This window comes from Ammodytes marinus, assembly GCF_949987685.1.
Source record: "Ammodytes marinus genome assembly, chromosome: 9".
Taxonomy (NCBI): Eukaryota; Metazoa; Chordata; class Actinopteri; order Uranoscopiformes; family Ammodytidae; genus Ammodytes; species Ammodytes marinus.
In genome coordinates this window covers 2,460,648-2,485,151 of record NC_137213.1, presented here as the reverse complement: position 1 = coordinate 2,485,151, position 24,504 = coordinate 2,460,648, and the positions used below count along the sequence as shown (strand labels likewise).

General features: G+C 40.7%; 2 protein-coding genes across 5 annotated transcripts in view; both read right to left on the bottom strand.

The window, feature by feature from the left end:
• Positions 1–14,994, bottom strand: part of depdc5 (DEP domain containing 5, GATOR1 subcomplex subunit) — a 28,403-nt gene extending 13,409 nt beyond the window's left edge. For 2 of the 4 annotated variants that reach the window (XM_080034530.1, XM_080034533.1), the window contains exons 1-29: positions 14,891–14,979; positions 14,280–14,344; positions 14,079–14,166; positions 13,242–13,288; positions 11,844–11,929; positions 11,674–11,757; positions 11,529–11,578; positions 10,969–11,038; positions 10,301–10,379; positions 8,888–8,949; positions 8,738–8,807; positions 8,578–8,650; positions 8,357–8,460; positions 8,175–8,249; positions 7,727–7,861; positions 7,555–7,616; positions 6,997–7,070; positions 6,818–6,887; positions 6,698–6,734; positions 6,244–6,364; positions 5,540–5,766; positions 4,901–5,101; positions 3,846–3,981; positions 3,660–3,751; positions 3,074–3,133; positions 1,850–2,033; positions 1,439–1,599; positions 885–1,005; positions 225–392 (exon numbers count right to left, since the gene is read on the bottom strand). In XM_080034530.1, coding sequence (XP_079890656.1) covers positions 225–392; positions 885–1,005; positions 1,439–1,599; positions 1,850–2,033; positions 3,074–3,133; positions 3,660–3,751; positions 3,846–3,981; positions 4,901–5,101; positions 5,540–5,766; positions 6,244–6,364; positions 6,698–6,734; positions 6,818–6,887; positions 6,997–7,070; positions 7,555–7,616; positions 7,727–7,861; positions 8,175–8,249; positions 8,357–8,460; positions 8,578–8,650; positions 8,738–8,807; positions 8,888–8,949; positions 10,301–10,379; positions 10,969–11,038; positions 11,529–11,578; positions 11,674–11,757; positions 11,844–11,929; positions 13,242–13,288; positions 14,079–14,166; positions 14,280–14,337 — 2,795 coding nt within the window. In that variant the 5' untranslated portion in view covers positions 14,338–14,344; positions 14,891–14,979. Of the gene's footprint in view, positions 1–224; positions 393–884; positions 1,006–1,438; positions 1,600–1,849; positions 2,034–3,073; positions 3,134–3,659; positions 3,752–3,845; positions 3,982–4,900; positions 5,102–5,539; positions 5,767–6,243; positions 6,365–6,697; positions 6,735–6,817; positions 6,888–6,996; positions 7,071–7,554; positions 7,617–7,726; positions 7,862–8,174; positions 8,250–8,356; positions 8,461–8,577; positions 8,651–8,737; positions 8,808–8,887; positions 8,950–10,300; positions 10,380–10,968; positions 11,039–11,528; positions 11,579–11,673; positions 11,758–11,843; positions 11,930–13,241; positions 13,289–14,078; positions 14,167–14,279; positions 14,345–14,890 lie in introns of all 4 variants that reach the window. The other 2 variants (XM_080034531.1, XM_080034532.1) reach the window with 2 other exon arrangements.
• Positions 14,995–16,289: 1,295 nt separating this feature from the next.
• rab36 (RAB36, member RAS oncogene family) lies at positions 16,290–20,103 on the bottom strand (the record flags this gene model as incomplete). The annotated part of the gene is made up of 10 exons (XM_080034631.1): positions 16,290–16,351; positions 16,438–16,551; positions 17,363–17,453; positions 17,537–17,618; positions 17,986–18,037; positions 18,154–18,218; positions 18,328–18,429; positions 18,806–18,880; positions 18,984–19,075; positions 20,026–20,103. The coding sequence occupies 10 exons, from the start codon at positions 20,101–20,103 to the stop codon at positions 16,290–16,292; spliced, it is 813 nt and encodes a 270-aa protein (XP_079890757.1).
• Between the last annotated feature and the right edge of the window lie 4,401 nt (positions 20,104–24,504).

Sequence of the window (24,504 nt, the reverse complement as noted above, 5' to 3'; positions counted from 1 at the left end):
ACATTCTCCCATTCATACACACACTCACACACCGATGGCAGGAGCTTCCATGCAAGGCACCCTCTGAACCATCGGGAGCAATTTGGGGTTCAGTGTCTTGTCAAGGGACACTCCGACATGTGGCGGGTAGGCGGGGGATCGAACCTCCGACCCTGCACTCCAGAAGCGACCTCCCTACCCACTTCGCCACTGCCGCCCCACTGTGTGCGTGGGCTTGTGTATACCTGAAGTCCTCGGAGCCAGCAGAGCAGATGTACTGGTCCAGGTAGTTCCACTTGTATTCCTCCAGTCTCTCATGACCAAACTCCACCCAGCAGGACACAAACTGAGCCTCACAGTGTGCAGGACACAGGCTGTAGCTGTACTGGATCTGAGCTGACTCGTACGGGTACCTGAAAAACAGCCGGCATAGGACAGCCAGATGTCAGCAAACCATGTCATTATGAAATAGGAATTCCTTTTCCTTGTCAGTAGGGGAGAACGGGGTTGGTAGGCACACTTTTTACTCTAGTGAGAATTGCTCATCACCAAAACATCTTTCTATAGTCATTCCTACATGTGACAACCAACCCGTGTGACATATAACCCCATTCTCCCCTATTGGTGAGATGAGGCACTGGGAAGAAGAACGCTAGTGGAGAAAGCTCGCTGTTCTAAACCATATGACCCAGAACCCAAGACTTCAATGACCTCCTTTTTTCAGGTATATTCAGAAAGGGTGGGATCGTCTATCAAGGATCCCTATTAATCATGAAAGTAGAACCGATTCCCACAGACACACATCTAACTTTTCTTCAGATGCTTTAATCTTAAGAGATGGTTTAATGTGGCAGAAAAAAACTGAATTAATTTTATCTGAGTTAGAGGCTGCCATTTGTACTCACTTGGGCAGGTAGCGTGTAACAGTGATTATCTTGTCTTTGAGGCAAACTTTATGGAAGGTGCGGCCCATACTGAGCCAGTAAACAGTCTCCTCCTCCTCGGCTCGACGCATAGACACCAGACCTGAACACACAGGAAGAGAGAGAACACATACAGCCACCAGGGGACTGTTAATGTTGACCAAAACATTTACAAAGATTTTGTTTTACGTAAGTAAAGGTGGAAAAGCTATTTTACCGTGAATATCCAATATCAAGCTAACTTACTGTCTTCAACACTGTACATAATGCAACAACCTTATGTAGCTGCAGAAAAGCATTGTGCGAATGAACTACAACACGAGGCAGCTTGAGGAACAACAATACATGCAGACATACTGAATGAACACAAACTAACTCCTGAAAATAAAATATCATTACATTTCAATGAAAGGATACAGTGGAAAATCTTAAAACCTAAATCTATATTTTTTTGTTTATGAAGTCATTTATTGTTGTAGCCTCGCCCTGCTTCTCAAACGTAACACAAGCACACTATATATGAAGCCTTCCTTCACCTCTGGAGTACAGCGGGCTGCTGCCCAGCTGCGTGGCCCCAGAGGGCTGTGGTTTCCTGTTGTTAGGTTGGACGATGATCTGATAGCCCTGCATCAGCCTCTGACAGATGAACTCCTCAAAGACGTGAGACGCACTCATCACTGGAGCTTCATCTTCACGCCTGACAGAGAAATGGAAGCATGAAAACAGATCAGCACACAGACCCAGACTTTGACTGGAATTATCAGGTAATGCCTGATCATTTAAAATCACGCTGCGGCATCCCATCACGGCATGGGATCGTCAACCAGCGATCGACCGGACGACAAAGGTGTAGAGAGGTGTTGTGTTATGTAAATGAAGTGAAACACCCACCGCCGCACCACACTGCTGGCATTCAACGCAGCGCCTGAGTGTGGTGTGAGCCCTACCTCTCCAGGTCGCTGTGGGGCAGCAGGTCGTAGCAGCCCTCGGTGTAGTCGTTCTGCAGGGCCTGGCGCTCGGGGAAGTAGTCTGTGGTGAGGGGCAGGCAGGCCGGCGTGGTCAGAGACTTCCAGTCCACACCCACCGTGCAGCAGAAGCTGGGCACTGTCGGGGGCGCAGACAGCAGCAGGGCTTCAGGAGCACCCACCACACACACACACAGACAAAAAAATCCCCACAGCAAAAAGACATGCATGTACCCAGAGTGGACAGGTACATGTGTGTGGGGGGGTTGGGGATGGTGTAGAAAGGAGTGGGGTGATAAATTTAAAAAAAAAGAGAAAGGGAGAAGATGGAAGAGATGAAGATAGAACAGAAGATGATGACGATACAAACAGAAAAAAAAAAGTAGAAGAGAGGGGAAGAGAAAAACACAGAGAAAGAGTTACTTTGACTGGCCTCGTAGCCCCTGCTGGTGATTCCTGCGGGGCCTGTGGTGCAGTTGGAGCAGTGATCAAAACATGCAGATTGTGGCCCCTGTGTGAAGTTTGTGATCATTGCCGTCATTCACAAGCAAGTGACAAAAAACATGTCCCCCAGATCAGCCCGAGTGTGAATTATGAAGTTTGACTGTGTGAACTGAAGCAGAAAAATGTCATGCAGACATACAGTACAGAAGGGTGAGGAAACTCTCGAAAATATTGCCAGAATGCAATAAGTTGCAGAGAATATACACAATGCACACCACCACCGCCATGCAGGAATGAGATGTACTGTAGACACAGGGCTTGGTTCAATGTCACAGTGTAAGGGGACATGATGGGTAGGGCTAATTCATTAGAGCATTTTAAAGATCTGGTAATTATTTTATCGGGGAAAATGATCATGATCAGGAGGCCCAGAGAAAAGAGATAGAAAAAAGAGTGGGACAGAGAAAGTGTGGATAGAAAGAGAGAGAGAGAGGAGATGGTAACCCCTGAGCCACATGACCTGTAGTATGAGTGGTTTATTCCTGATGTGACCATGCCCCAGTGTGGAGAAAGCCGCCTGCCAAAAGCTGAATGAGCTTTCACAGATCAAGACACCGAAAAAAAAAACACTCCAAAAGGTTTTTACTGCTCAGTTTGGTGATTGAGAACGTCAGCAACCCTTATCCAAAGTTACACGACAATCATTCGCTGTAGTTTGTCTGGGGAGGTTTTTTTTCTTACAAAAAGGCAAAATGGACTCACTTGGATCAGGTCCATTGGCCGAGAAGTCTTCATATGAGGAGCCACGGTTCAGTTGAGTTCCTGTGCACACATCACCATGAGCAGCACGGATACTAGTTTTACAGTGCAACCAACAATCCATTTCACATGTGCAGATTATTTTTCTCAATAAATGGATTCATCCATGCAATGAAAAAAAAAAAAAGTTTAAAAAATACAAAACATCCATCTCGGTCCCAAGAGGACTATATTTGGGCCAGTAGGACGGTGTGTGTGTGGGGTTGAGTCAATATAAACTACAGTGTGTGAGTTCATGGTAATGAAGGAACATGTTGTGTTTTTTAACAGTCCCTGGACAACAATGGAGCTCTAAAGCCCCAAGGACGAAAACGCATCAGGCTTTGGATATATAGAACATAGCCCGCACTGATACTGATCTGATATCGATGTCATTGATACTTAATGTGAAAACAGACAGAAGATCATCTGCATAGTATAAATGTCTTTCTTTTATCTCTGCAAAACAAGCTACAGAATAGCAGAGTGGGTGTTAGCCTACTACTAAGCATGCATCAGGATGACACTGTTTTTTGAGTAGGAATATCACCAGTATAGCTGCTCCCTGGACTTCCAGTGAACTCGTCCATTCCACCAGCAACACAAAGGCCATTCTCACCACCGTGCCTTAACGTTGTTCTCCTAAAGAAAATTCGTAGATAGCGAGTGTTAATATGATGTGCTTCAAGATAACATTCTTTACAAAAGTAACTTCTGTCTCTTTGTTGTGTCAAACCTTCCAGTGGCCTCGTGGTAAGCCAGCTCCAGCAGCTCAGCAGAGGTCTGGGCTGGGTCTCTCTGCTGGCTGCCCTGCAGTTCAGCCATGTTCTGCCTGGTTTGATGGTGGATTTGTATGGCCTCTCCAGAAGGACCTGAAGAACAACAGCACAGCACATGCAGTCTGATGCATGAATACATCCCAGAATTGCAGCTATAGTCTCTGGTCAACTTGACATGACCGAGATTTTTTTCAATCACATGGTACAGGCTCTACTCTATTACTCTACTCTATTAGACGCGCCTTTGGTAACCGGTTACTTTTTCCATTACAAGATAGCGCCCATGATAGCCCTGCCTCTTTGTAGCTGGTTGTCATAGGCTATGACGACTCATAGCAACACAGCACTAAACAGCCAAACGTCATCTTCAACACGACACGCTTGGTGATTGACGAATGCGTGGTTTTCCAGGATGCCATTATTCTAAAAAGAAAGTAGGACAAAAAACGGTGCGACAGTACGCTCCAAAACTGCAATTGGCTGTTTGTTATGAATGATAAGGCGCAGCACATTGATGAAACTCTGACGAATCAGTGGTCTGCAGAGGAACGAGGAATAATAACAGCAAGCAAAACCTGTTGAAAACGGAAAACTAAGATATATCTCAAAATGAGACTCTTATATAACAACCTCTTTGCTATACTTTACATTATTACCTACTTTTATGTAATACACACTCAGATGCCGTTTATTACACCTACAGTGACTAAACTAATTCATTATAATCAATCAATTCTATGCAACATCAAATGATCACCAAATCATGTTAGAAAGTTCAGTCTGCAAAGCTGCTCATTTTGGAGGCTGCAGAACGGTATTGTGGTTATTGGACAGACTAAATAACTATAAAAAAACACTTCTCTCTATTATGCAATATACAGTACAGTTCAATGGCAGGCAGCACAAAATGCATCATCCAAAATGATCATATATACATGATGCAGGGTTAACCAACTCACACGTTAACGTCCAATTAACTTGTGTCTTGCGTGGAGGAGTTTGCCCTACTCACCGACAGGGAAGGTGTGCATCCAGCGCCGCCGGTTGGAGGTGAGTTTCATGGGCATCCTGGATGGTGTGAAGGGGTTAATGAGCGCTCTCTGAGGGGTGTAGCCTCCCGGGCGGATGTGCAGGGTGGACTCAGCACTGCCCACTGTGAACCGGCCCGGGGCACTGGAGTCCCGTTGAGAGTCCATCATCTTCTCCAGCAACTCTGAACCACAGAGCAGAGAGACAAGACACCAAGAATATAAGATGGAGAAAGGAAAGAGACGGAGCATCACATGCCTTGGAGGTGCTGCCGCGTTAGGTGACACACGACAGACAGGCACACCTATTTGATTTGATTTGAATGGCCATTATCTCACATTATTATTATTTTTTCAACTTAAGTTTCCATCATTATTATTAGCACTATCCTCTGAATGTTATTACAACAGTAATTGTTCAAGTGATGCATCAAAAGATGCATACTGTATGTACGCAGTCTACGCATAATAATTAGTCAGATATTGCCAAACTTGCATATTTATCTAAACATTCCCAGAAAAAAATTATAATACAAAATGTTTTGTTTTTCAACTGGCAACGTTTTATGATGACATCTATAAGTTAAATAACTATTCACATCATTTGTGACTAGCCTAGTTACCTCTGGTGCTGGTGTATCCCAGGGAGCTGCTGACCTCGTACTGTGCTGGAGGCATGCGTGGTATGAGCAGCATGTTGGACACGGGGCCCAGGCTGTCGTCTGAGGCCAGGCTGCGCTGCTCCTCTGGCCCTCCGGAGCGCACCGGAGGGGAGGCGCCGCCTAGGCCTGCGCTGACGTCCACAGAGCCCCAGCTCTTCCTCCCGCTGCTCTCTTTGTCACGGGTTATCCTGAAAAGACACACACACACACACACACACACACACACACACACACACACACACACACACACACACACACACACACACACACACACACACACACACACACACACACACACACACACACACACACACACACACACACACACACACACACACACACACACACACACACACACACACACACACAACTGTTCAATAGAGGGGGCAGAAGGTTTCACAATGTTCACTACAAACTAGGGTGTGCGATATTGACAAAAGCTAATATCGCTATAATAGCTGTGTACTGTATTAGCTCTTGTTAATAGTATATCAGATGTAAGTAGGGGTGTCAAAAAGATGTGTAGTGACAATGTCAATCAATGCGTTTGTCGTACAGTATGATGCAATGACGTATAGAGAGGTAACGTGCTTAGGCCCTACAGCAAATAAAGGTCCTCTGTGTTTAGTGGAGTGTTTAGTTTAGTGTGTCAGGCAGTCCGTTACCTGAAATTGGTGCTCCTCTGAATGCGTGAAGGGCCAGGTAGTCTGAACACCTGCGCGTCATAGGCGTCGTAGTCCACCTGTATGGGCAGACTGTTTTCAGAATCCTTCGGAGCACAGAGAGCTGAAAGAGGGGTTGACAAGGTGAGGTAAAAAAAATCATCTACTTGATGATTCAAGACATTAAAGCTGGTTACTTATGAGAAAAGAGAAAGGAAAGAGATATTTCAAGAGAGACTTTAACCCAAACACCACAACCCATCCTCTCCTCTCCTCTTCTCTTGTAAATGACTTATCTACCCATACACCAAGTTCAAATCTACCTCTTTAACAGATCAATCTCAATATGCAATGATATTATGACATGTTTTAACCAAATTGAACTGTGGAAAAAACTGCAGCTTTAAATAAAAAACTAGGTTTAAAAATGAGAAGATATAAAAGAGTCACGACATACTGTGGTCCTTGCTGTTCTTGAATTTCTCCACATGAAGCTGGAAAAAGTTTAATGAGATGTTAAAACATTACAAAATGACATGTGTCTTATGAGAAGAAAAAAAAAATGGCCGCCGTCTACCTTGCGACCGGCCAGTTTGATTCGAGGGGTGAAGGAGCTGCAAGAGTTCTGACTGCTGGAGGTGTAGAAGCTGTGTGTGTATAGAACAAAAAGGACGCAAGCCAGATATAGATTAATCTGCTTCCACCTTTTGCATAGAACTTGAATTCATCTTGGTCTCATTCACATCATGGTCTTGCCTGTGGTTGATCCAGTGAGGCAGGTTATAGTCGTCCCCCACGCGAGAGTCTCCAGGCATGGTCCTGTTGTGCAGCTACAGAGATAAGACACATGTACATGGCCTGATTCAGCATTCTTCTTCTATGCTCATTTTGAAACTACCACATCAGAAAAGAGTGATGGAAAAAACGCTAGGATAAAGTGTTTAGACTGGCTTGAGGTGGTTCTTGACTTGTGCGAAAAAGAGTTAGGGCCACACATCCACTAAGAATGAATCGCACTCTTTTAAGCACCGCATCCACAAAAGGAATTTGCACAAAGTATATACCGGTGCTGACACGCACACAAAGTGTTGGCAGCTGTGAGCGGCGGTTTGTAGCATCTAATTCATTATTATACTTTTTACCAAGTGTACGGTACATGCTTATAGCGCCATCTTCAGACCAAACTAGTGGAGTTCATCCACTCTATCAACATGATGGAAACAAACCTAATTTACATTTATTTTTTGCAAACTTTTCAAAAAAGATTTGCTTCCCATTTAGATGGAAGCCTGGCTAGCGCAGTATAAACATTACCTTGAATAGAGGAACGGCATGCAGTGGCTGCTCCCCCATACACACCAGGTCTACCCCAATACCTACAGAGAGAAAACAATGTGTCAACAACAGCCTCATTGACTTCACATAATCAAACCATTTAATTCTCTGTTATGCGGTTTGAAGAGTGTTTGTATGGCCAAGCACTCACCGTTGTCAATCATACGCTGTTTGGTGAGAATCATAAGCAGCCGGTCCACTTCGAACACACCCACCCCTGGTGTGATGACCACTGACATCTGGCCGGTGCGGTCAAAGTTACGGTTGATGTAGTGCTTGTCGAACACTGTGTGTGGATCAGAACACACAGAGAAAGCATTCTGCAGGTAAGAACTGCCAATATACTGACTGACATACAGTCAATAATGTCTCACAAGTGGTCACACTGCCACTTCTATATATACTTCTATTTCTACTCGACATCATTGTAAATGAGGGTCACCCCTCAATTGACCTTTGAGGATAAATAAAGAAAAATTTATGAAATGAATGAATATAAATGTGTTACTTGCCGAGTTGTAAAAAATTGTCTCTGGATGCTCAGTGTAGTTGTTTAAAGGCATACAACACATTGTTCTGGGAAGAGTTGTTGGACTTACCGTTGAAAGAAAGGTTAATGGCCTCCAGGTAGTTTCCTTGAGCAGCAGTGGAGTTGTAACCAAGAGGAAATCCATCTGACGTGACGGTAAAACAAAGAGAGAGATTTGAGTTACAAAACAACATTTGATCCAGAGATCTCTGTGTAGTCAGCCAAACACACAGCAGGGCTCCCTCACTATACCTGCTTCTTTCAGCCGCACCAGGACAGGATACTGAATGAAGAGCTTCTTGATGGTGACCAGTAATGACGTCCACTCATCCCGCCTCTCGTTCTGAGCCACAACCCTGATCACAAAACAGTAAGGAGTGGTCGGAAAAAAACCTCTGCCATCCAGTCTGTAATTCAGAGGCTCTTAAAAGTAATGTAGAAAATAAAAAGCTTTAAACAGTTACTATAGCTACCTGTAAAAGTCTTCATAAAAACGCCCCTCATGGTCCTGTCTTATGGACCCTCGCAGAATCTCAGGGAATTCATCTGCGCAAAAAAGACAACAGTATTAATGATACATGTATTCCTGTGCATCACAACTCACTGTGAAGGTGAAGGAAAAACTAGACTAACCGATATATTTGGCACTGTAGAATGTACGTGAGAACAGTACAACGGTCACCTCGTGACTGCAGTTCTTCTCCTGTTGAAACAGCAAAGAAATGTGTGTTTGGCTGCAATGATTACATTAACAACAGAGGTGAACAGAAAGAGATCACAAACCTTCCACTTGGCGAAAAGGTCCGAAAGGAAACCATTGACAGCCTTCTCAAAGTAGAGATCGCCTGAGAGCAAAGCATTCAAAGTCAAAAGTCAAAGTCAAAATTATTTCTATAGCACATTTAAAAACAACATCAGTTGACCAAAGTGCTGTACAAGATACATTACAAAACAACATATAAGATACATGAGAAAAAAAGTTAGGAGTGTCAAAGTCTCAACTTGTGTTAAAGGCCAATGCAACAAAAGTGAGTCTTCAGCAACGTATTAAACTGTTCAACTTTACAGGGATCCAGGTTCTATTCATTCACACACAGACATACTGGTGGTGGTAAACTACGGTAGTAGCTACAGCTGCCCTGGGGCAGACTGACAGAAGCGTGGCTGCCATTCAGCGTCGGCTCCTCCTCAGACCACCACCTCAAACATACACCTAGGTGAAAAGTGGATACCTGTGCATTGAATTATAAGTGTAAAAAAAGTGTAAAAGGGGGTGCCTTATATGTTAAGGCCCGCCCGCCTGTTGTGCACCGAGCACACTGCTTTTCTGTCAGGGTTTGCTCCCTTCAGATGAGACATGCTGCTCCAGAGGCAGAGCATCTATAGGCTGTTATATACTCCGCGAGAAGAAAGAACAAAGTTCTCGGCGACAGAGCTGAGAGAAGAAAATGACGTCATTTTCTTCTTTCAGCTCTTGTTTAGCTGTTCTTGCAGCTTGTTCTCGACACATCACCCGGGCCGAACTTTCTTCTCGCAGCTTGTCCGAGAACTATTCTGTGATTGGTCAGTCTGAAGTCAATGAGGAAAGCGAAGTGAAATCAGCTGGCGCTACTGAGTCAATTACCATGGTAACAATGCGCCGCGGTGAGTAGTTCGGCAGTTGAGTTCTCGTGAAGTATGTAATGTCAGACCAGAAAGAACTTCTCGCAGCTCTGTCACCGAGAACTTTGTTCTTTCTTCTCGCGGAGTATGTAACAGCCTTAAGTCATCATACATCAAACTAATGAAAATGGTTAATGAGAGCACTTGTATTAATATATGTCAGCCGCAAATAACTGTCTTCCCCAACAATATTAGCAACTTCATTCAGAAAACCAATGGTGCAATGCAATGAATTGATCCTATTGCCCATTCTTACTCATTGTATGAAACGTTTTATAAAAGCAGTAGAACATGAAAAATGCACACATGTGCATGACAATATTTTAATCCATGACAATCATGTGTTTTCCCACACTTTTTATCCTTTTTGTTTGACACATTTTTATTTTCTTTCTCTCTTTTTTGTATAAATATACTTTTCACTTTTAGAATGTATTTGTATTGAACTCAGGCCTGTCAAATTAAATGTATGATACTAAAATAAAATAAAAAATGTCGTTATGAAAAGAGAAAAATCAGAGAGCTCCAACTCACCATAGATGTCAAAGTCCCACATCTCACAACTCATCTGGATGAAGATGTAGACCATCGCCGATGTGGATCTGAACACCACCTGTGTCACAACCAGACATTTGGTTTGATTGCATGCAGTGTGTTGTTATGGGCTGTGTTCGGAAGGCCACACTTAATTACTACATACTCATTTTGACTTCAATTTGAGTATGTGACGGTTTGGGTATGCGAGTTTGGGTATGCGAGAAATGCCCGGATGAGTACTAACTTCCGGGAAGATTTTGGGTATGGATCGATTGGTTACTTTTTCTATTCAACCGCCCCACAATGCATTGCATCTTTTCAAATGACTAGGAAGGTTTTTTTTTAAATTCTTTATTTACAATTCTGCATTTCCTGCACAATTCAGGACTGTATGTAAAAATCTAGTTCTATATCTAACCTGTTGAGGGCGGTTATACGCTAAACAGCGTCTAAACGGCTGGAATCTTATAAGAAGAAGAATAAATTCTTTATCGCTTGAGTATACTTCAGTGTGAACGTTTCGACGCAACTCGCATACACAATCGATCTTTTTTTTTTTTTAAAGTATGTAGTATATAGATGTTGAGTATGTAGGAGGGAGGACGTTAGTATGGCTTTCCAAACACAGCCATGTATAGCACTATGTGATTCCAAACTGCTCTTACCCTTGTGTCTTCACTGATGTAGCCACAGGTCACTTTCTCTCCCTTCACCCACAGCTCACTGGCCTGGGCTCTGGAGAATGACAAAAAGCATCTCTAGCATGCATGTAGACATGGAAATATTCTACTGCCTAGAGTGATTTCAGTTATCATCATCATTGTTAAAACTAAATGTCTCAACTAGCATCCTTCTATGTAGATGTCTACTCTCTTTTGAACCATAAGTAGTTTAAACCAGTTTGCCAATTCACTCTGAATTAATTTTAAGGTCACCTATTATGCAACCCACTTGTTCATGGTTTTTCGTGCAGTTAGATTCAGGGCCAATCAGAACAGACAGGGCTTTTTGGAAGGCAGGGCTCAAACAGACAGGTTCTAAAACGGAGCGTTTCAGACAGTCTGAAAAGTGGAGATTCAGTAGTTGCACTGTGAGAAATATAAAGTGTTTCTGGACACTGCATCAAGAAAACAGTTTGTAGAAGAAACCACAACTACAATGTTGAACCTAAACATGAGCATAATGAAGCAAATGGAGTGTGGTGAGAGAAATAAATGCCTATTACCTGATTCCTGCAAACTCCACCTTCTGTGTCACATAAGCACATGTGCTAACCTGGAATAAAGATTTGCAAATTACAGTTCATTCATCAAGCTAATGTGCTATTACACATTACACCCAGCAGGCATATAAACTTTGACATGTCCCACCAGACTCTTCTTCAGTCTCCACATGTCTCCTCTGCCAATGTACTGGTCTTTGAAGGTCAGCTCCACCAGGTCCAGTGTTACATCCTGTGAGAAAAAAAACAAATGAATCAAGTTAATGTGCTGTTTGACTGAGATACGCTGGACACTCACAGGGGTCATGGTGAACATACCTTTGGGTCGACAATGTTAACGATGACATCCTGATAGGCACGTAGTTTGAAGGCTTGTGCTACAGTCTGGTCCACACTGATTGTTTCTAGATAAGAACAAAATATCCATGACTGGAAGTGAACAGGCTAAGGCAACTATGTCAAATCTTTGGCATTTTCTAGTGTATGGACTGAATGTCATAACAGAACAATTGTGTATAGTAGCCTATTTATTCTGTTCAGAAGGTGGACAAAGTTACAGGCGCGCACGCACACACGATAAAATTATATAAGACGGTGAAAATGCCCATCACAGTTTCCCAAAGCCCAGGGCGATGTCTTCAGATTGCTCGCTTTGTCTGACTGACGCTAGATATATACTGTTTACTATCACAAAAGACAAAGACAAAACTCAAATCAGCTTTCAATGCTCTACTATTACCACTATCACAATGTAGCAACAACCAACTCTTTGTTGGTACTAGGGTTGCAAAGGGGTGGAAAGTTTCCGGTAAATTTCCGGAAACTTTCCACTACAACTTTCGTTCGGGAAATTTGGGAATATTCAACATTGGGAATTATAGGAATGAACTAAATGGCAGTAATTAAATTTATTATTTTTTATATCCAAACATAAATCTAAACATATAAACACTTTGTTTTGTCATAGGCAGACATCCATGCTGACAAATACAATTAAAAACATTACATTTGAACAGATTTATTTGTAAGTAGAACTTTATCAAGTTTTGATTATTTTATGAACAACAAAAAGATTAATATTGAATAAAATATTACTGTCAGACCCAACCCATTCAATAAATTAAGTAAATTGTCCCCCATGTGATGGAGGAATGCACAGGGCATGTAGGGGGCGTGGCCTCAGTATCCCTGCAGTAGGATGTGTGCTATGTGCAACTTGCCAAGTGTACTTGCATGAAATCTGGTTGTTTTGGTCAAGATTGTGCAAAAATATATTTTCCCCAACTATATTTAAAATCACTGTTTAAGCCTCTGTAAACCTGGTCTAGTAAAAATCTAATTATGATATCAAGTTGGGTGTCTCAATAAACTTTAAAAGAAATCAGATTTGAAATTAAAAGATCATAAATATCATAAAACGTAGTTGGAAAAACGGCTTTTTACTGTCTAGAACGTTTGCCAGGACTGAAATAACATAGTTAGAAGGATTTAGTGCATTTGGTTTGCTTTAAATTGAGTAAATTCCTGTTTATTCCCATTAATTCCCATAAATTCCTGTTAATTTCCATGGAAAGTTTCAAACTTTGAAAATTCTCAGAATTTTGCAACCCTAGTTGGGACACATACATAGATGATTATTTCATATATTTGATGTAGCCTGATTGAATTCCTGAAATAAAGCCAACATTATACAGTGTAAGATAAGACATCCTTTACCTTTCTGAAGGTCCTCTTTTAGGTTCTTCACTTGCAACAGGAGGGGACTGAATTTCAAAGAGACAATGCCAGATTACGGGCTTGACAGTGTGACAGTATGCAAGTGTGTGCACATAATAATAATAATAATAATAATAATAATAATAATAATAATAATAATAATAATAATAATAATAATAATAATAATAATAATAATAATAATAATAATAATAATACATTTTATTTGTGGTCGCCTTTCTGGGACACCCAAGGACATCTTACAAAACAAGGTAAAAGTACAACCGATTTAAAAGTACAATCAAGGTCACTAGGTCAAAACACTTCAAACAGATACAATCAGGGTGAACCTTATGCCAGGTACATGCTAATCTCAACAGATGTGTTTTGAGTTGTGATTTGAATTGATGGAGAGAGTTCAGTTGAGGGGGTGTGATGATGGGAGAGTGTTGCAGAGACATGGGGCAGAGCAGCTGAAATTTCTATGACACCTCAGTGAAACAAACAACAGGCCCTGTGTTCCAAATCACATAATTTTTATTTTTACTACACTACATACTAAAGTACAGAACAGTATTAGGGCCACGGGAGAGAAAAAAAAAATCGGATAAGGAAGATTTTCTTTCATTATGTCGAGAAATGTCAAGAATAAAGACAAATACTGCAAAATGCAGTTAAAGTTAGTGGGGCATCTAGGTATTTTTGGCACACTGCAATTGACATGTATGTATTGGGACATCCTGAATCTTTTTCTGGCATACTAAATAGTATGCAAGTATGGGTATTGGAATGTAGGGAGTATAAAAAGAAAACACAGTCCCTTTCGGTATGCAAGCTCACCTGTACTCATCTGTCGGGTGAGCAATTTCGATGATGTCCCCCAAACTAACCAGAGGGAAGACTTTGGGATTGACCACGAGCTCATCATCTGCTCAAAGGAAAACGGGTCATTTGAAAAAAGCAACTCGTGGCAAATCAAATCTTGCAAAAGAGAAACATTTGATTTAAGCTACATGGATTGCAAGTTTGTTTTTTGCTTACCGCTTCCACCAAAGCCTTTCTTATGCAGCACAAGCTTATACGACTTGTTAGTCTTCATAATGCTGCTGCGGGATAATAGAAAAAAAAAACAATGGGTAATTTGGGAAGCCCTCAAATTTGCAAGCAAAACAACAACCTGACAACTTGAACATTATATTGTGTTTCTATTCTTAAACTCTACTATACCATAGGCGTACGCGTACAGCATTTTAATTATTGTTTACTCCTGTATAGTCTTATATCGTCCGCTTGAACGATCTATAAGTTCCCTGTTGCACCATGAGCTGCCAACTAGTGTTTTGGAAACTAGTAACATTACCGTCACTGTTTGTTATCTCAAGTACACAGACACAGGGTGGACACATTTAGCATGAGAAATGGTGTTAATGTTTTCAACAACACATTGAGGTAGAACACTTGAGCACATATAGAATAAATATGACGTTAGCAGTTTCTGAACACCTCGAACTCCTACCAGCTTTAACTGCCCAGTGTTGTTGAGATATTAGCCTAGATAGCTTAGCACGTGACTAATGTACGTGTAACAGCTTGTAAACAAAATTAACAAACACAAGTCCAGACGCATTAACTACTTGCAACACAAATACAACCTCGAAGATGAAACAAGTCGTCGTTTTAAGGGTGGAAATAGTGGTTTTCTAGCTAACTAGCTGACTTCGGTCATACTTCCTCCAAAACATGGAAATGTGTGCTGTGATTGGTTCGCGGCCGTTCAGAGAGGATCTAGGCGAAGCAAGAGGTCTCACTCCGCTAATCGCCACCTTCACTTCTTTTGGAAAACAAAATGTATTTTTGTTTTCCCCTCTTTTAAAACGGTTACACACACCTATAAATGTACATAGCCTACATATTATACAATTTGTTTAGCGTGCAAAAATACGTATCGGATCGTATTTTACTTGAAAGCAGATTATGATATGATGCACTTTTCATTTAATTAATCTTTGTTTAGATATCTGGACCATCATATCATTTAACAGCTAGCCCTACTAGACAAGGAGTAGCCTAGATAAAAGAGTCATGGCCATAAGGAATACAAAATGTATTTTGATTGTGAGTCTTGCATAAGCACAAAAAAAACATCATGACAAAACAGTTAAGGCAGCTGATAAAGCACTTTATTATATCATTTTAGGCTTTGACGACAATACTGGTGTCATAAATGCACAGCCTCTACCATCAGCTATTACTCCCCTGAATCAAAGTAATACATTATTATGTTGTGCCCATGTTACAAGTTGAGTTAATAGAAGACTTGTTTACACTTTTATTACTTGAAAGTAAACAAACCATGGGTTTCCTTGCTCCCAAAACAGCCTATTAAACATCAATTAAACCCACCGTTATGGGACATATTCCACAACAATACTGTATGAAAAAACAGACACTTTGACAGTAGCAAAGACTATCCAAAGCATCCATACAATGGTGTCACCATAGGGAAACATTGATCTTTCTATAATAAATATGGTCCATACAGCAATGAAAGACTTAATTGAAAGAAAAAAAATCTTAAATTATTACTATTTTTAATTAATTGCAATATTGACCAATATTACATGAGAAAACCATTAACTGAACTGATTGTATTGAGACAGTGATCAGATTTTAATGGCCAAAATATAGGATTTTATCTTGGGATTCCAATGGTCCAAATGTTCTGGATATTCTGAATGAAACACTGACAAATTGTACATTTCTATCACTTAAAAATGGTAAAATTCCTAAGATTTTGTGTGACGGTCAAAAGAATCCATTATTGGCTCCTTCAAACCATTAAAAATAGGCTTTGAAGAATGCAAAGTGGTTAAAAATCTGGCTAACTTCAGCAGCATACATGGCAGTTTTAATGACTTAAGAAAACCTAGAGGAACTTGTCCTAAGGCACGTTGCAGTGCAGTCCAGTGGATTCAGGTCAGTCCCCTGTAGCTCTGAAAAGAGCCTCCGCTTGATTGCACTCTCCTGGTTGGCTGAGAGTTCCTCTGTTCTTCAGCAGCAGCCTCTCTTCATGTCTTGGGGTGCGGCCTCCTCCAGGTTGACACGATCGGATTCTGTGGAGACAAACATTAATCTATATTTCTCTATCCTCAATGCTTCTATTACCAACATCTCTGTTAGGAGTTGAGTCGTCACTTACTGATACTATCTCCAAGTCCGATGGTAGCAGGGACCCCAGTCTCTGTGTCCTTCAGAATGCACTTTTCAAAGGCCAAAGCTGCCACCCTAAAGAAAAAGCCCTGCACGTTCTCCCCTGACAATAACAAAAGATGAACAGTTTCTTATAGTGGCTATATGTGCATTTGCCAGAATCATTAGCTTTAGTTTGTCCTTCTATACAATACAGCACTGACAAACGTGAGCTCCATACATCAGACCGGCATGCAGCATTCTGAGATGGCCCCTCCCCCTTTGGGGGGAAAACAAAGCGTATGCACTGTTGACTATAATGCAAAATTGCGGTCCAACAACACAAAAAGAATACAATCAGAGGTAAATAAGTTAAAATTTGGCCTACAATGTCAGGTTCTTGTACAACTCTGCCAACTAGATAACGTAAAATATACTAAGCAATTATTACTTTGATCAATCTAAAACCATGTCTGTTTAGTCTCCCTGCATCAACCTGGCGCAATGATCTGACCAATTAGTCTCTAGGTAAGATGATTACAAGTGAAATAATAATTACATTTTTAAAATGTTGCTGTCTGTTATAATGCTATGCTTTGACTAGACTAACAATGGTCCTAACGGCTCTCACGATAGCATGTTCCCACTGAATGCAGAGCACAGGGGAAGCCGGTAGCTTCCTGCTGTCCTAAAGCCCTTCTTTCGGGGTATTTTTGGGGGCATCGCAAAGGAATAAAACGAAGATGATTGTTTTTTACTTTGTTGTTATTGCAACCAACCACACAACAACTTTGCTGATTTTAACTATACCGGCTTATTTTGAATGATTGCGCTGTCATTGTCTAGGCTGTAAGCATTTTTGTTTCCCCGCAAAGGGGTGTGGTGACGAGAATCCGCTCTAGATGATGTATTGCCGGCCTAACGTATGGTTTTACCTGATTTAGCCGAGACAGCCCAAAACTCTGCTTGCATTTCTGTCGCTATCCGGATGGCATCTTTTTCTGTCCTCTGCCTTTCTTCTAAGGGCTTAAGAACAAGACAGTTGGATACTTAAGGGAACTTGTGTACGTGAAAATATGCAACATATAATATAACATGGATGTACCTACCAGCAAGTCGCTCTTAGCACCAACCAAGAAGGTGAAATAGGAGTGAGGCTCATTTTCTCTCATGGCCTCCTCTAACCATTGGCTATGAAAAAAAAGTTCTTACATTGTTTTACTATGAAAAATGCTCTTAAAGTTAAAACATTTAAATCACAGATACTGCATTATCAATGGTTATGGACAGTGATCAACAGTAACTGCTCAAATATTAGCTTAGTTCCAGATCTCTGTATCGCCACCCCCACCTCTAAAACACTTGCTCCTTACACATCTAAGGGGCGCAGAGCGACATTTAAATTACTTTGGCAGTGGCAGTGTAATACAGGGGTGATTCCACACTGCTAGAATGATAAAGTCAAATTAAAAGTGATTTCCAAACCCATCATTGTTGCTATTGTACACTGTCTACAACTGTAGAATAAGTCCAGCTATTCAATTACAATCAGACCTACCGTGTATGATCGAGGGACTTGATGTCTGCCATGTCAAAGACTGTGATAATGACTGGAAAAGATTATTAACAAGAAGTTTCAGCATTATTAGTTTACACCAGTTAAAATGTAAAATGGTTTCATAGGGCACGAGACAATCATCTTTTTAAAGTTACAACCGCTTCTTACCCTGAGCTCCTCTGTAGTATGCCGAAGCAATGCACTTGAATTTTTCCTGCCCTGCAGTATCCCAGCTGTATAAAAGAATAAATGAAAAAAGTCAGATAAGCAAAAAAATAAAAACACAAAGGAATCCAAAGTAACATGTATGCAGGATAAGTTATTTAAAATCAAAATACTTACATCTGAAGGGAGAAAGGTATTCCAGAAATGTCAAACCTCTCGATCTCAAAGTCCACACCTATGGTGGCCTTGTAGTCTCTTTCAAATACATCCTTACAAAACCTGGAAGACAAGATAGACAACGTTTTTGTTCAAGGCTCGGACCCCTGCAGTCCCAGATCTGTTTTACTTTCTTTTCTTTTCTATTTGGATTTTTACTAAATGCGTAAGTGCACTTAGTCTACTCCAACAGAGATGAGGTTTAGGAGCAGTAGAAGACCTCCCAAAAAGTGCAAGTAGCACAATCAAATGTTATACAAAAAAATAAAAATAGGCATACTCAATTAAATGAAATAAATTAAAAATTGCTCAAAGATGCTCAAAGTCACCGAACCAGGCAGCCACCATCACAGCGGCAATTCAAGAATCTTATATTGATTTTTATAATATCTTATAATGTTCAAAATTACATTATTATGTCTTCTTTATAAGGTGGTACCTATTAATGAGGCAGGTCTTCCCCACATAAAGGTCTCCAACAACCACCACTTTAGACATTTTCTGTCTGTCCCACCTTGGAAAAAGACAAAGTTTTTTCTTTCCTCAGTGACATATACAAATGCTTTCAATGTGATTTCAATCAATCAAAGCTAAGAATGACACAGTGGGAGACTCACGGCTGATGCCTGGTGGCTCTGTCTTTACACGCTGCTTTAGCCTGATTGTCCCAGTCTTTCTTCAGCTGCAGAGAGGCCTCAGGTGTGTAGCACTGAAAACAACAGGACAATATACTGCTGACCTTTACTACAAGCCCGATACCACAATAGTTGGGACGCTGTATCAAACGTGTAGAAAACAGATTGTGATAATTTGTTCATCCTTTTTGACATACATTTAAGTTGAAAACAAAACAAAGGCATTATATTTTATGGTTAACCCTATCTATTTCATTGTTTTTCGTAACTAAATACTTATTCTAAATTTGATGCCAGCAACACATTTAAAAAAAAGTTGAGATAGGGGCATTAAAATATTGGTGAAGCTGTAATGTTAAAAAAAAAACCTGTTTGTAACATCATTGACATAAACATGTTAACTGGTAACAGGTGATATTATCATGAATGGATATAAAGGGACATCCCGTAAAGGTTCAGTCTCCACAAGCAATAATGGGGTGAGGCTCACCACTTTGTGAAGAACTGTAGCATGAGGAGATATTCACAAGTGTTCTCCAGAATCACTGACTCCACCTTTAACTTTATCAACGCAATATAGGACATTTCAGTCCAATTGTGGTACTTCCACGAAGATTGACATTGTTCTCAGGCTAACAAAGACTAACAGATTCACTGAGAGTCTGTGAACTCAACCCATTAGGCCTAAGTAAATTAAATATAATAGATTTCTGTCCAAATAAAGCACCTTGATATATTATTTGAAGAAGATTCAGAGGGCAGAGGGATACGTTGACTCTGATTGGGTTGCTGACTGCAACAACCCATGATTACCCTGAGTCGTACAGCGGTCTGACACTGATTTAACTTTCTAAGAACGTTAGAAGTCACACATTTCCAATTACTTTAACATGCTCCAGGCATAGAGCTCCTACCGCTTTAACCACAGTGATCTCACAGTAAAATACAGGGAGTGTCTTGGGCCAAGATTTAACTGGCGCAGACCATTGGTCACCCGAGCATATGGGCAAAATAAATGATTTACCTTTGGGAACTGTGAGATGACCCTGTCTCTGCTGATGGGTGGTGGGAAAGGCAGCATCCCATTCCTGTTATCCTGCATGACAACCTGTGTGGGGGGGTGTGTAACAGGAGAAAGCTTTATATAATCCTGTATCCGTGTGTGTGTGTGTGTGTGTGTGTGTGTTTGTGTGTGTGCGTGTGTGTGTGCATGGAGGTCATAATGTTCTCTGAAACAAACAGTTTTAAGATTACAAGTCCCTGGTCCAAAGTTCTGGTTGTCATTGAGTTTCATTGTACAGTAGGCCTAGGTTATGTACGATTGTGTGACAGAAAAAGGTTTCAGTGTGTGAGTGATGAAGATGGACCATTGATAACACTAGGCTACTACCCAGGATTCTTATTGTATTGTAGACGATGCTAGAGCTCCTGCTGCATTAGGCTAAGTTATCCAGTACAACACCTGAAGTAAAGTGTCTTTGCCTTTCAAAATAAAAGCAGATGGCAAAAGTCAAATCAAAATTATTATGAAATAATAGGCTAGGCTACTATCACCATTTCAGCACGTTCTATAATATCATGTAGGCCTATGTATTTTACAATTTTCTAGTACAGCAAAAAACTGCATTAGCTTAAATTGAAAGCAATAATACCAGGTTTAGTTTGAAGGTCCTGTACGGAATTCTGACATAATGTGTTGAGCTTTACCGTGACACTCGCGGCGACAGGCAGATCCCACAACCAACTCCATCATTGCCTACCTATCATTATTAATCCATAGGCGTAGGGTTTTTTCTTTCGCAAAAATGCCACTCTGTTCAACCGTGCTCTTCACTGAGACCTTGAATGGTTCGTAGGCTACTCACCACAGTTGAAATTACGTGAAATATATCCTCGATGGTTCTGGCTGTGTGTCGCTTGCTGCAGTTGCAAGCCCGGACGTTGTTTAATAAGGAGCTCGTTGCCATGACAACCTATGATTGACTGTGTCACGTGGTTAAGGGAGGTCGCACGCATAGATGGCCTATGTGTTCTATATCTAAAAGGCATAGATAAAAATACGTAGGCTATTTATATCTATGTATAAAAGTTCGCACGACGCTCGTAGTAAAAAAGTGGGACCCACCCATTATATAAAAGCATTCTAAGCGAATTTTAGCTTTTTCTAACTGTAATATGATGAACACACAATTAAATAAGATGCTATACTAGGCTAGTTGTAGGCTATCATAATTTGCAGAACAAAAGTAAAAGTATCCTTTCTATAGCCTACTTATTTTGCCTACACAACGCAATAATTACATGATAAAGTGAAGAAACCATGAAGAAACTCAGCCACTGTGAAGGGTATAGGCTACTGGATGTCAACATGACAACTTGTTTTAGCAGTAGGCTACAACATTTGCATGTGTAGAACAAAAGTGGCAGTTCTTCAGTTTGAAAGATAATAGTAGGAGTTCTTAATAGTAGCCTTTATATTTGAGAATACAAGTGGATTTGATTCCTATGAACCTACTAAGGATGAACAAAAAAGTTAGATGTAGTGCTTTTGCTTTCATTCTAAAATGTCTCAAATGGTAGCCAGCAGTGGATTATATTTGACGTGTGATTAAATGGGTGGTTCAATTAACAGACTAAATGTGAATATATCACTGCATCTCAGTTTAAAGGAAATCTGAAAACGTCAATACAATAGTCCGCCCACACCAATGTAATTGCTATTGCAAGTGTTAACCCGAAATCTGTGACCCATCAGAATGTGTGACCCTAGATGGCGTTGTTGTAACACGCACCTCAAATCACGTGTCAGGTCAGTGTGGTAGATATGCTGGGAGTGCAGACAGAGTGCAACGAAGTCCTGAACGAAGAAGTGCGAGTGGAAAACATTTTTACGAAGCGGAGAAAGAGGTGAACAACTTTTTCAAAACTGGCCTCCAGTCGATGCAGTTTAATTATTAGATATTCACACTCAGCTTTGTTGTCAAGTTTGGGACATTGGGAATAAAGACAACACAGGTAATGGGATAATTTTTACCTCACTATTGCTAGATAATTACTGCGGAGCGATAACTAACCTAAGCTAACGTCAACGCGTCATGCTAGCCAAACCGAGGACACGTTTTAATGTTACCCGGACTTTATATAGGCTAAATTTTGATTAATCCTCGAATGTATTTTTCCGCCCTAAATTTCACGAACGTATTGGTGACGTATCAAAGTCGTCCCATCCGAATTCTTTGGAATTCCGATTTTATTAATCAGTTGGTTAGCTGTCCACGTGCGATCTATTTGAAACCGCCCGTGCCTTTATGCTTCACTAATACTGGGCGCGTGCGCTTTACAAACGGATTGAAAAACAACCAAACATGAGAGGAAACATAGTTTGGCCGGGTTCTCATGAACAGGCCCGCAATGCCCATTTAAACGTGCCCCCCCCCCCCCCCCCAACCAAGATTTTTGAAATCATAAAAATACAATTTTCTTAGTAAGACATTTGGCTAGTAGCCCCACTGCCCTAATAACATTAGCCAAAGCATCCCTCAGTCCAGTTGTTAAGCATGTGGCTGTTAGCAAGTTATGACTTGTAGCAGCAATTAGTTTTCACAATAGGTATGATTTACCAAAAATATACTTTCTATCGCCAGCCAATAGGTCTTTGGAGGGCAAGATCTGGTTCCCTACTAAACAAAACGTTATTTTGAACTAAAATATTGACTAAAACTTTTTATTTAATAATTTTTTTAATATTGTTACTAGGGTAAAATATATCTTATTTCATCTTGAAAACCTAAACATTGTATGTGTTGTTTTTTTTTTCCTTGCAACCTTTTCCTGACATATAAATTTGACTTTAACTTCAACTACAAACTTGCCGCTTGTCAGCGAAATTCATCATTTTGGGTAAAAATGTATATTCCAAGTGAAAAAATGTCAACTTGTTTTGCTAATTTTAATATTCATTAGAACTGTAATAAATGTTGACTTGACTTTTTCCTTTATTCTCTTCACCAGAATGCTTTGATTACATGTTAAAAACACAAAAATACAATACAATACAGATGTAATTAATTAATTGTGAATATTGGGTAATATTGTGTGAAACTGAACATTAACATACATTTTTTTTTTTTTTTCAAAATTGCATCTTTGGGCAGAAGCTAGACAGTGATACAACTTCGAAGAGTACATTATCGGAAAGCAATCATCCAAAGGGTAAGTTATCATTCTGAGGTCAAGTTTTTATGTTAATTTCTCTGGTATTTTTGGTCAACTACTTCTTCTATTTTGAGTCTCCAAACTCATGACGTTATTGGTGCTGACTGTTTTTGTCAATAATATTAGCATTAGCAGTATTAGCATTTACTAGTAATGCCACTGTTAGTGCTACGACAACTACTAGCCACAAGACTTACTGTTACAAGGAGTAATACAAGTAGATACTGTTACAAGGAGTAGTAAAAATAGTAGTTGTTTTTTTACATTTCTTCAAGATTGAGAGAACATAAAAAGTTTGCGTTGGCCGGGAATCGAACCCGGGTCAACTGCTTGGAAGGCAGCTATGCTCACCACTATACCACCAACGCATATTTTCTGGTGGTTGCACAATTCAATAAATATATAGCATTAAAATGCTGCTGCCAGTGTGTCAGTAAACCAGCATGCAAGTACAGCTAAACACATGTAATGTTTTACTGTAAATTGAATCAGAGGACATACATGTTTTGTTCATAATGATGATGGCTTTGTCCTGTAATGTTGTGTACCAAGCATTGGCTGCTATGTGTTACCTTCTGACACAGGAGTTTATGACAGTTTCCGTAGTGTAGTGGTTATCACGTTCGCCTAACACGCGAAAGGTCCCCGGTTCGAGACCGGGCGGAAACACATTTTTCAAGTTCTTGCGTAAGTAATAGTATGACTTCTGCACTCATGGAGGATGGAAAATTACTTAAAGAGTTTGGCCGGAACTGCCTCCTCCCTGAAATTCAAAAAGTGCATCAACCTAGCGGTGCTGAGAGGCGGGCGAAGACAGTAAAGGAAATCCATACAGCCCAATATTCTAATCTCTCCCACACTCTGCCTGCCAGTGTTTTTGAGTGCCATTAGATGCTATCAAGCTACATTAAAGGGTAATGTTAGTCTAACATGGAAAAATTTATAGAACATGCAGTACATGCCACAGTCTCTGTGGCGCAATTGGTTAGCGCGTTCGGCTGTTAACCGAAAGGTTGGTGGTTCAAGCCCACCCAGGGACGAAGTGTTTTTCCCCCCTCTCATATTGCAAGTGCTTAGGGCTTTGTCGGTTTACCAAAGGGTGGGATTGTTCAAACGAACCCAGGGACGTTTTTCTCTCTTCTACTTGCACGAGGGGGAATACATATGTTCTTGCCAAGCTGAAAGATACATCTGTGTCCTGGGAACTAGGCTGTTTCTATGGGGCCATTATTGTAGCAAAAAATTTACAAATGTGTATCTCAAACCGTGTGTGTGTAACCAGATGTGC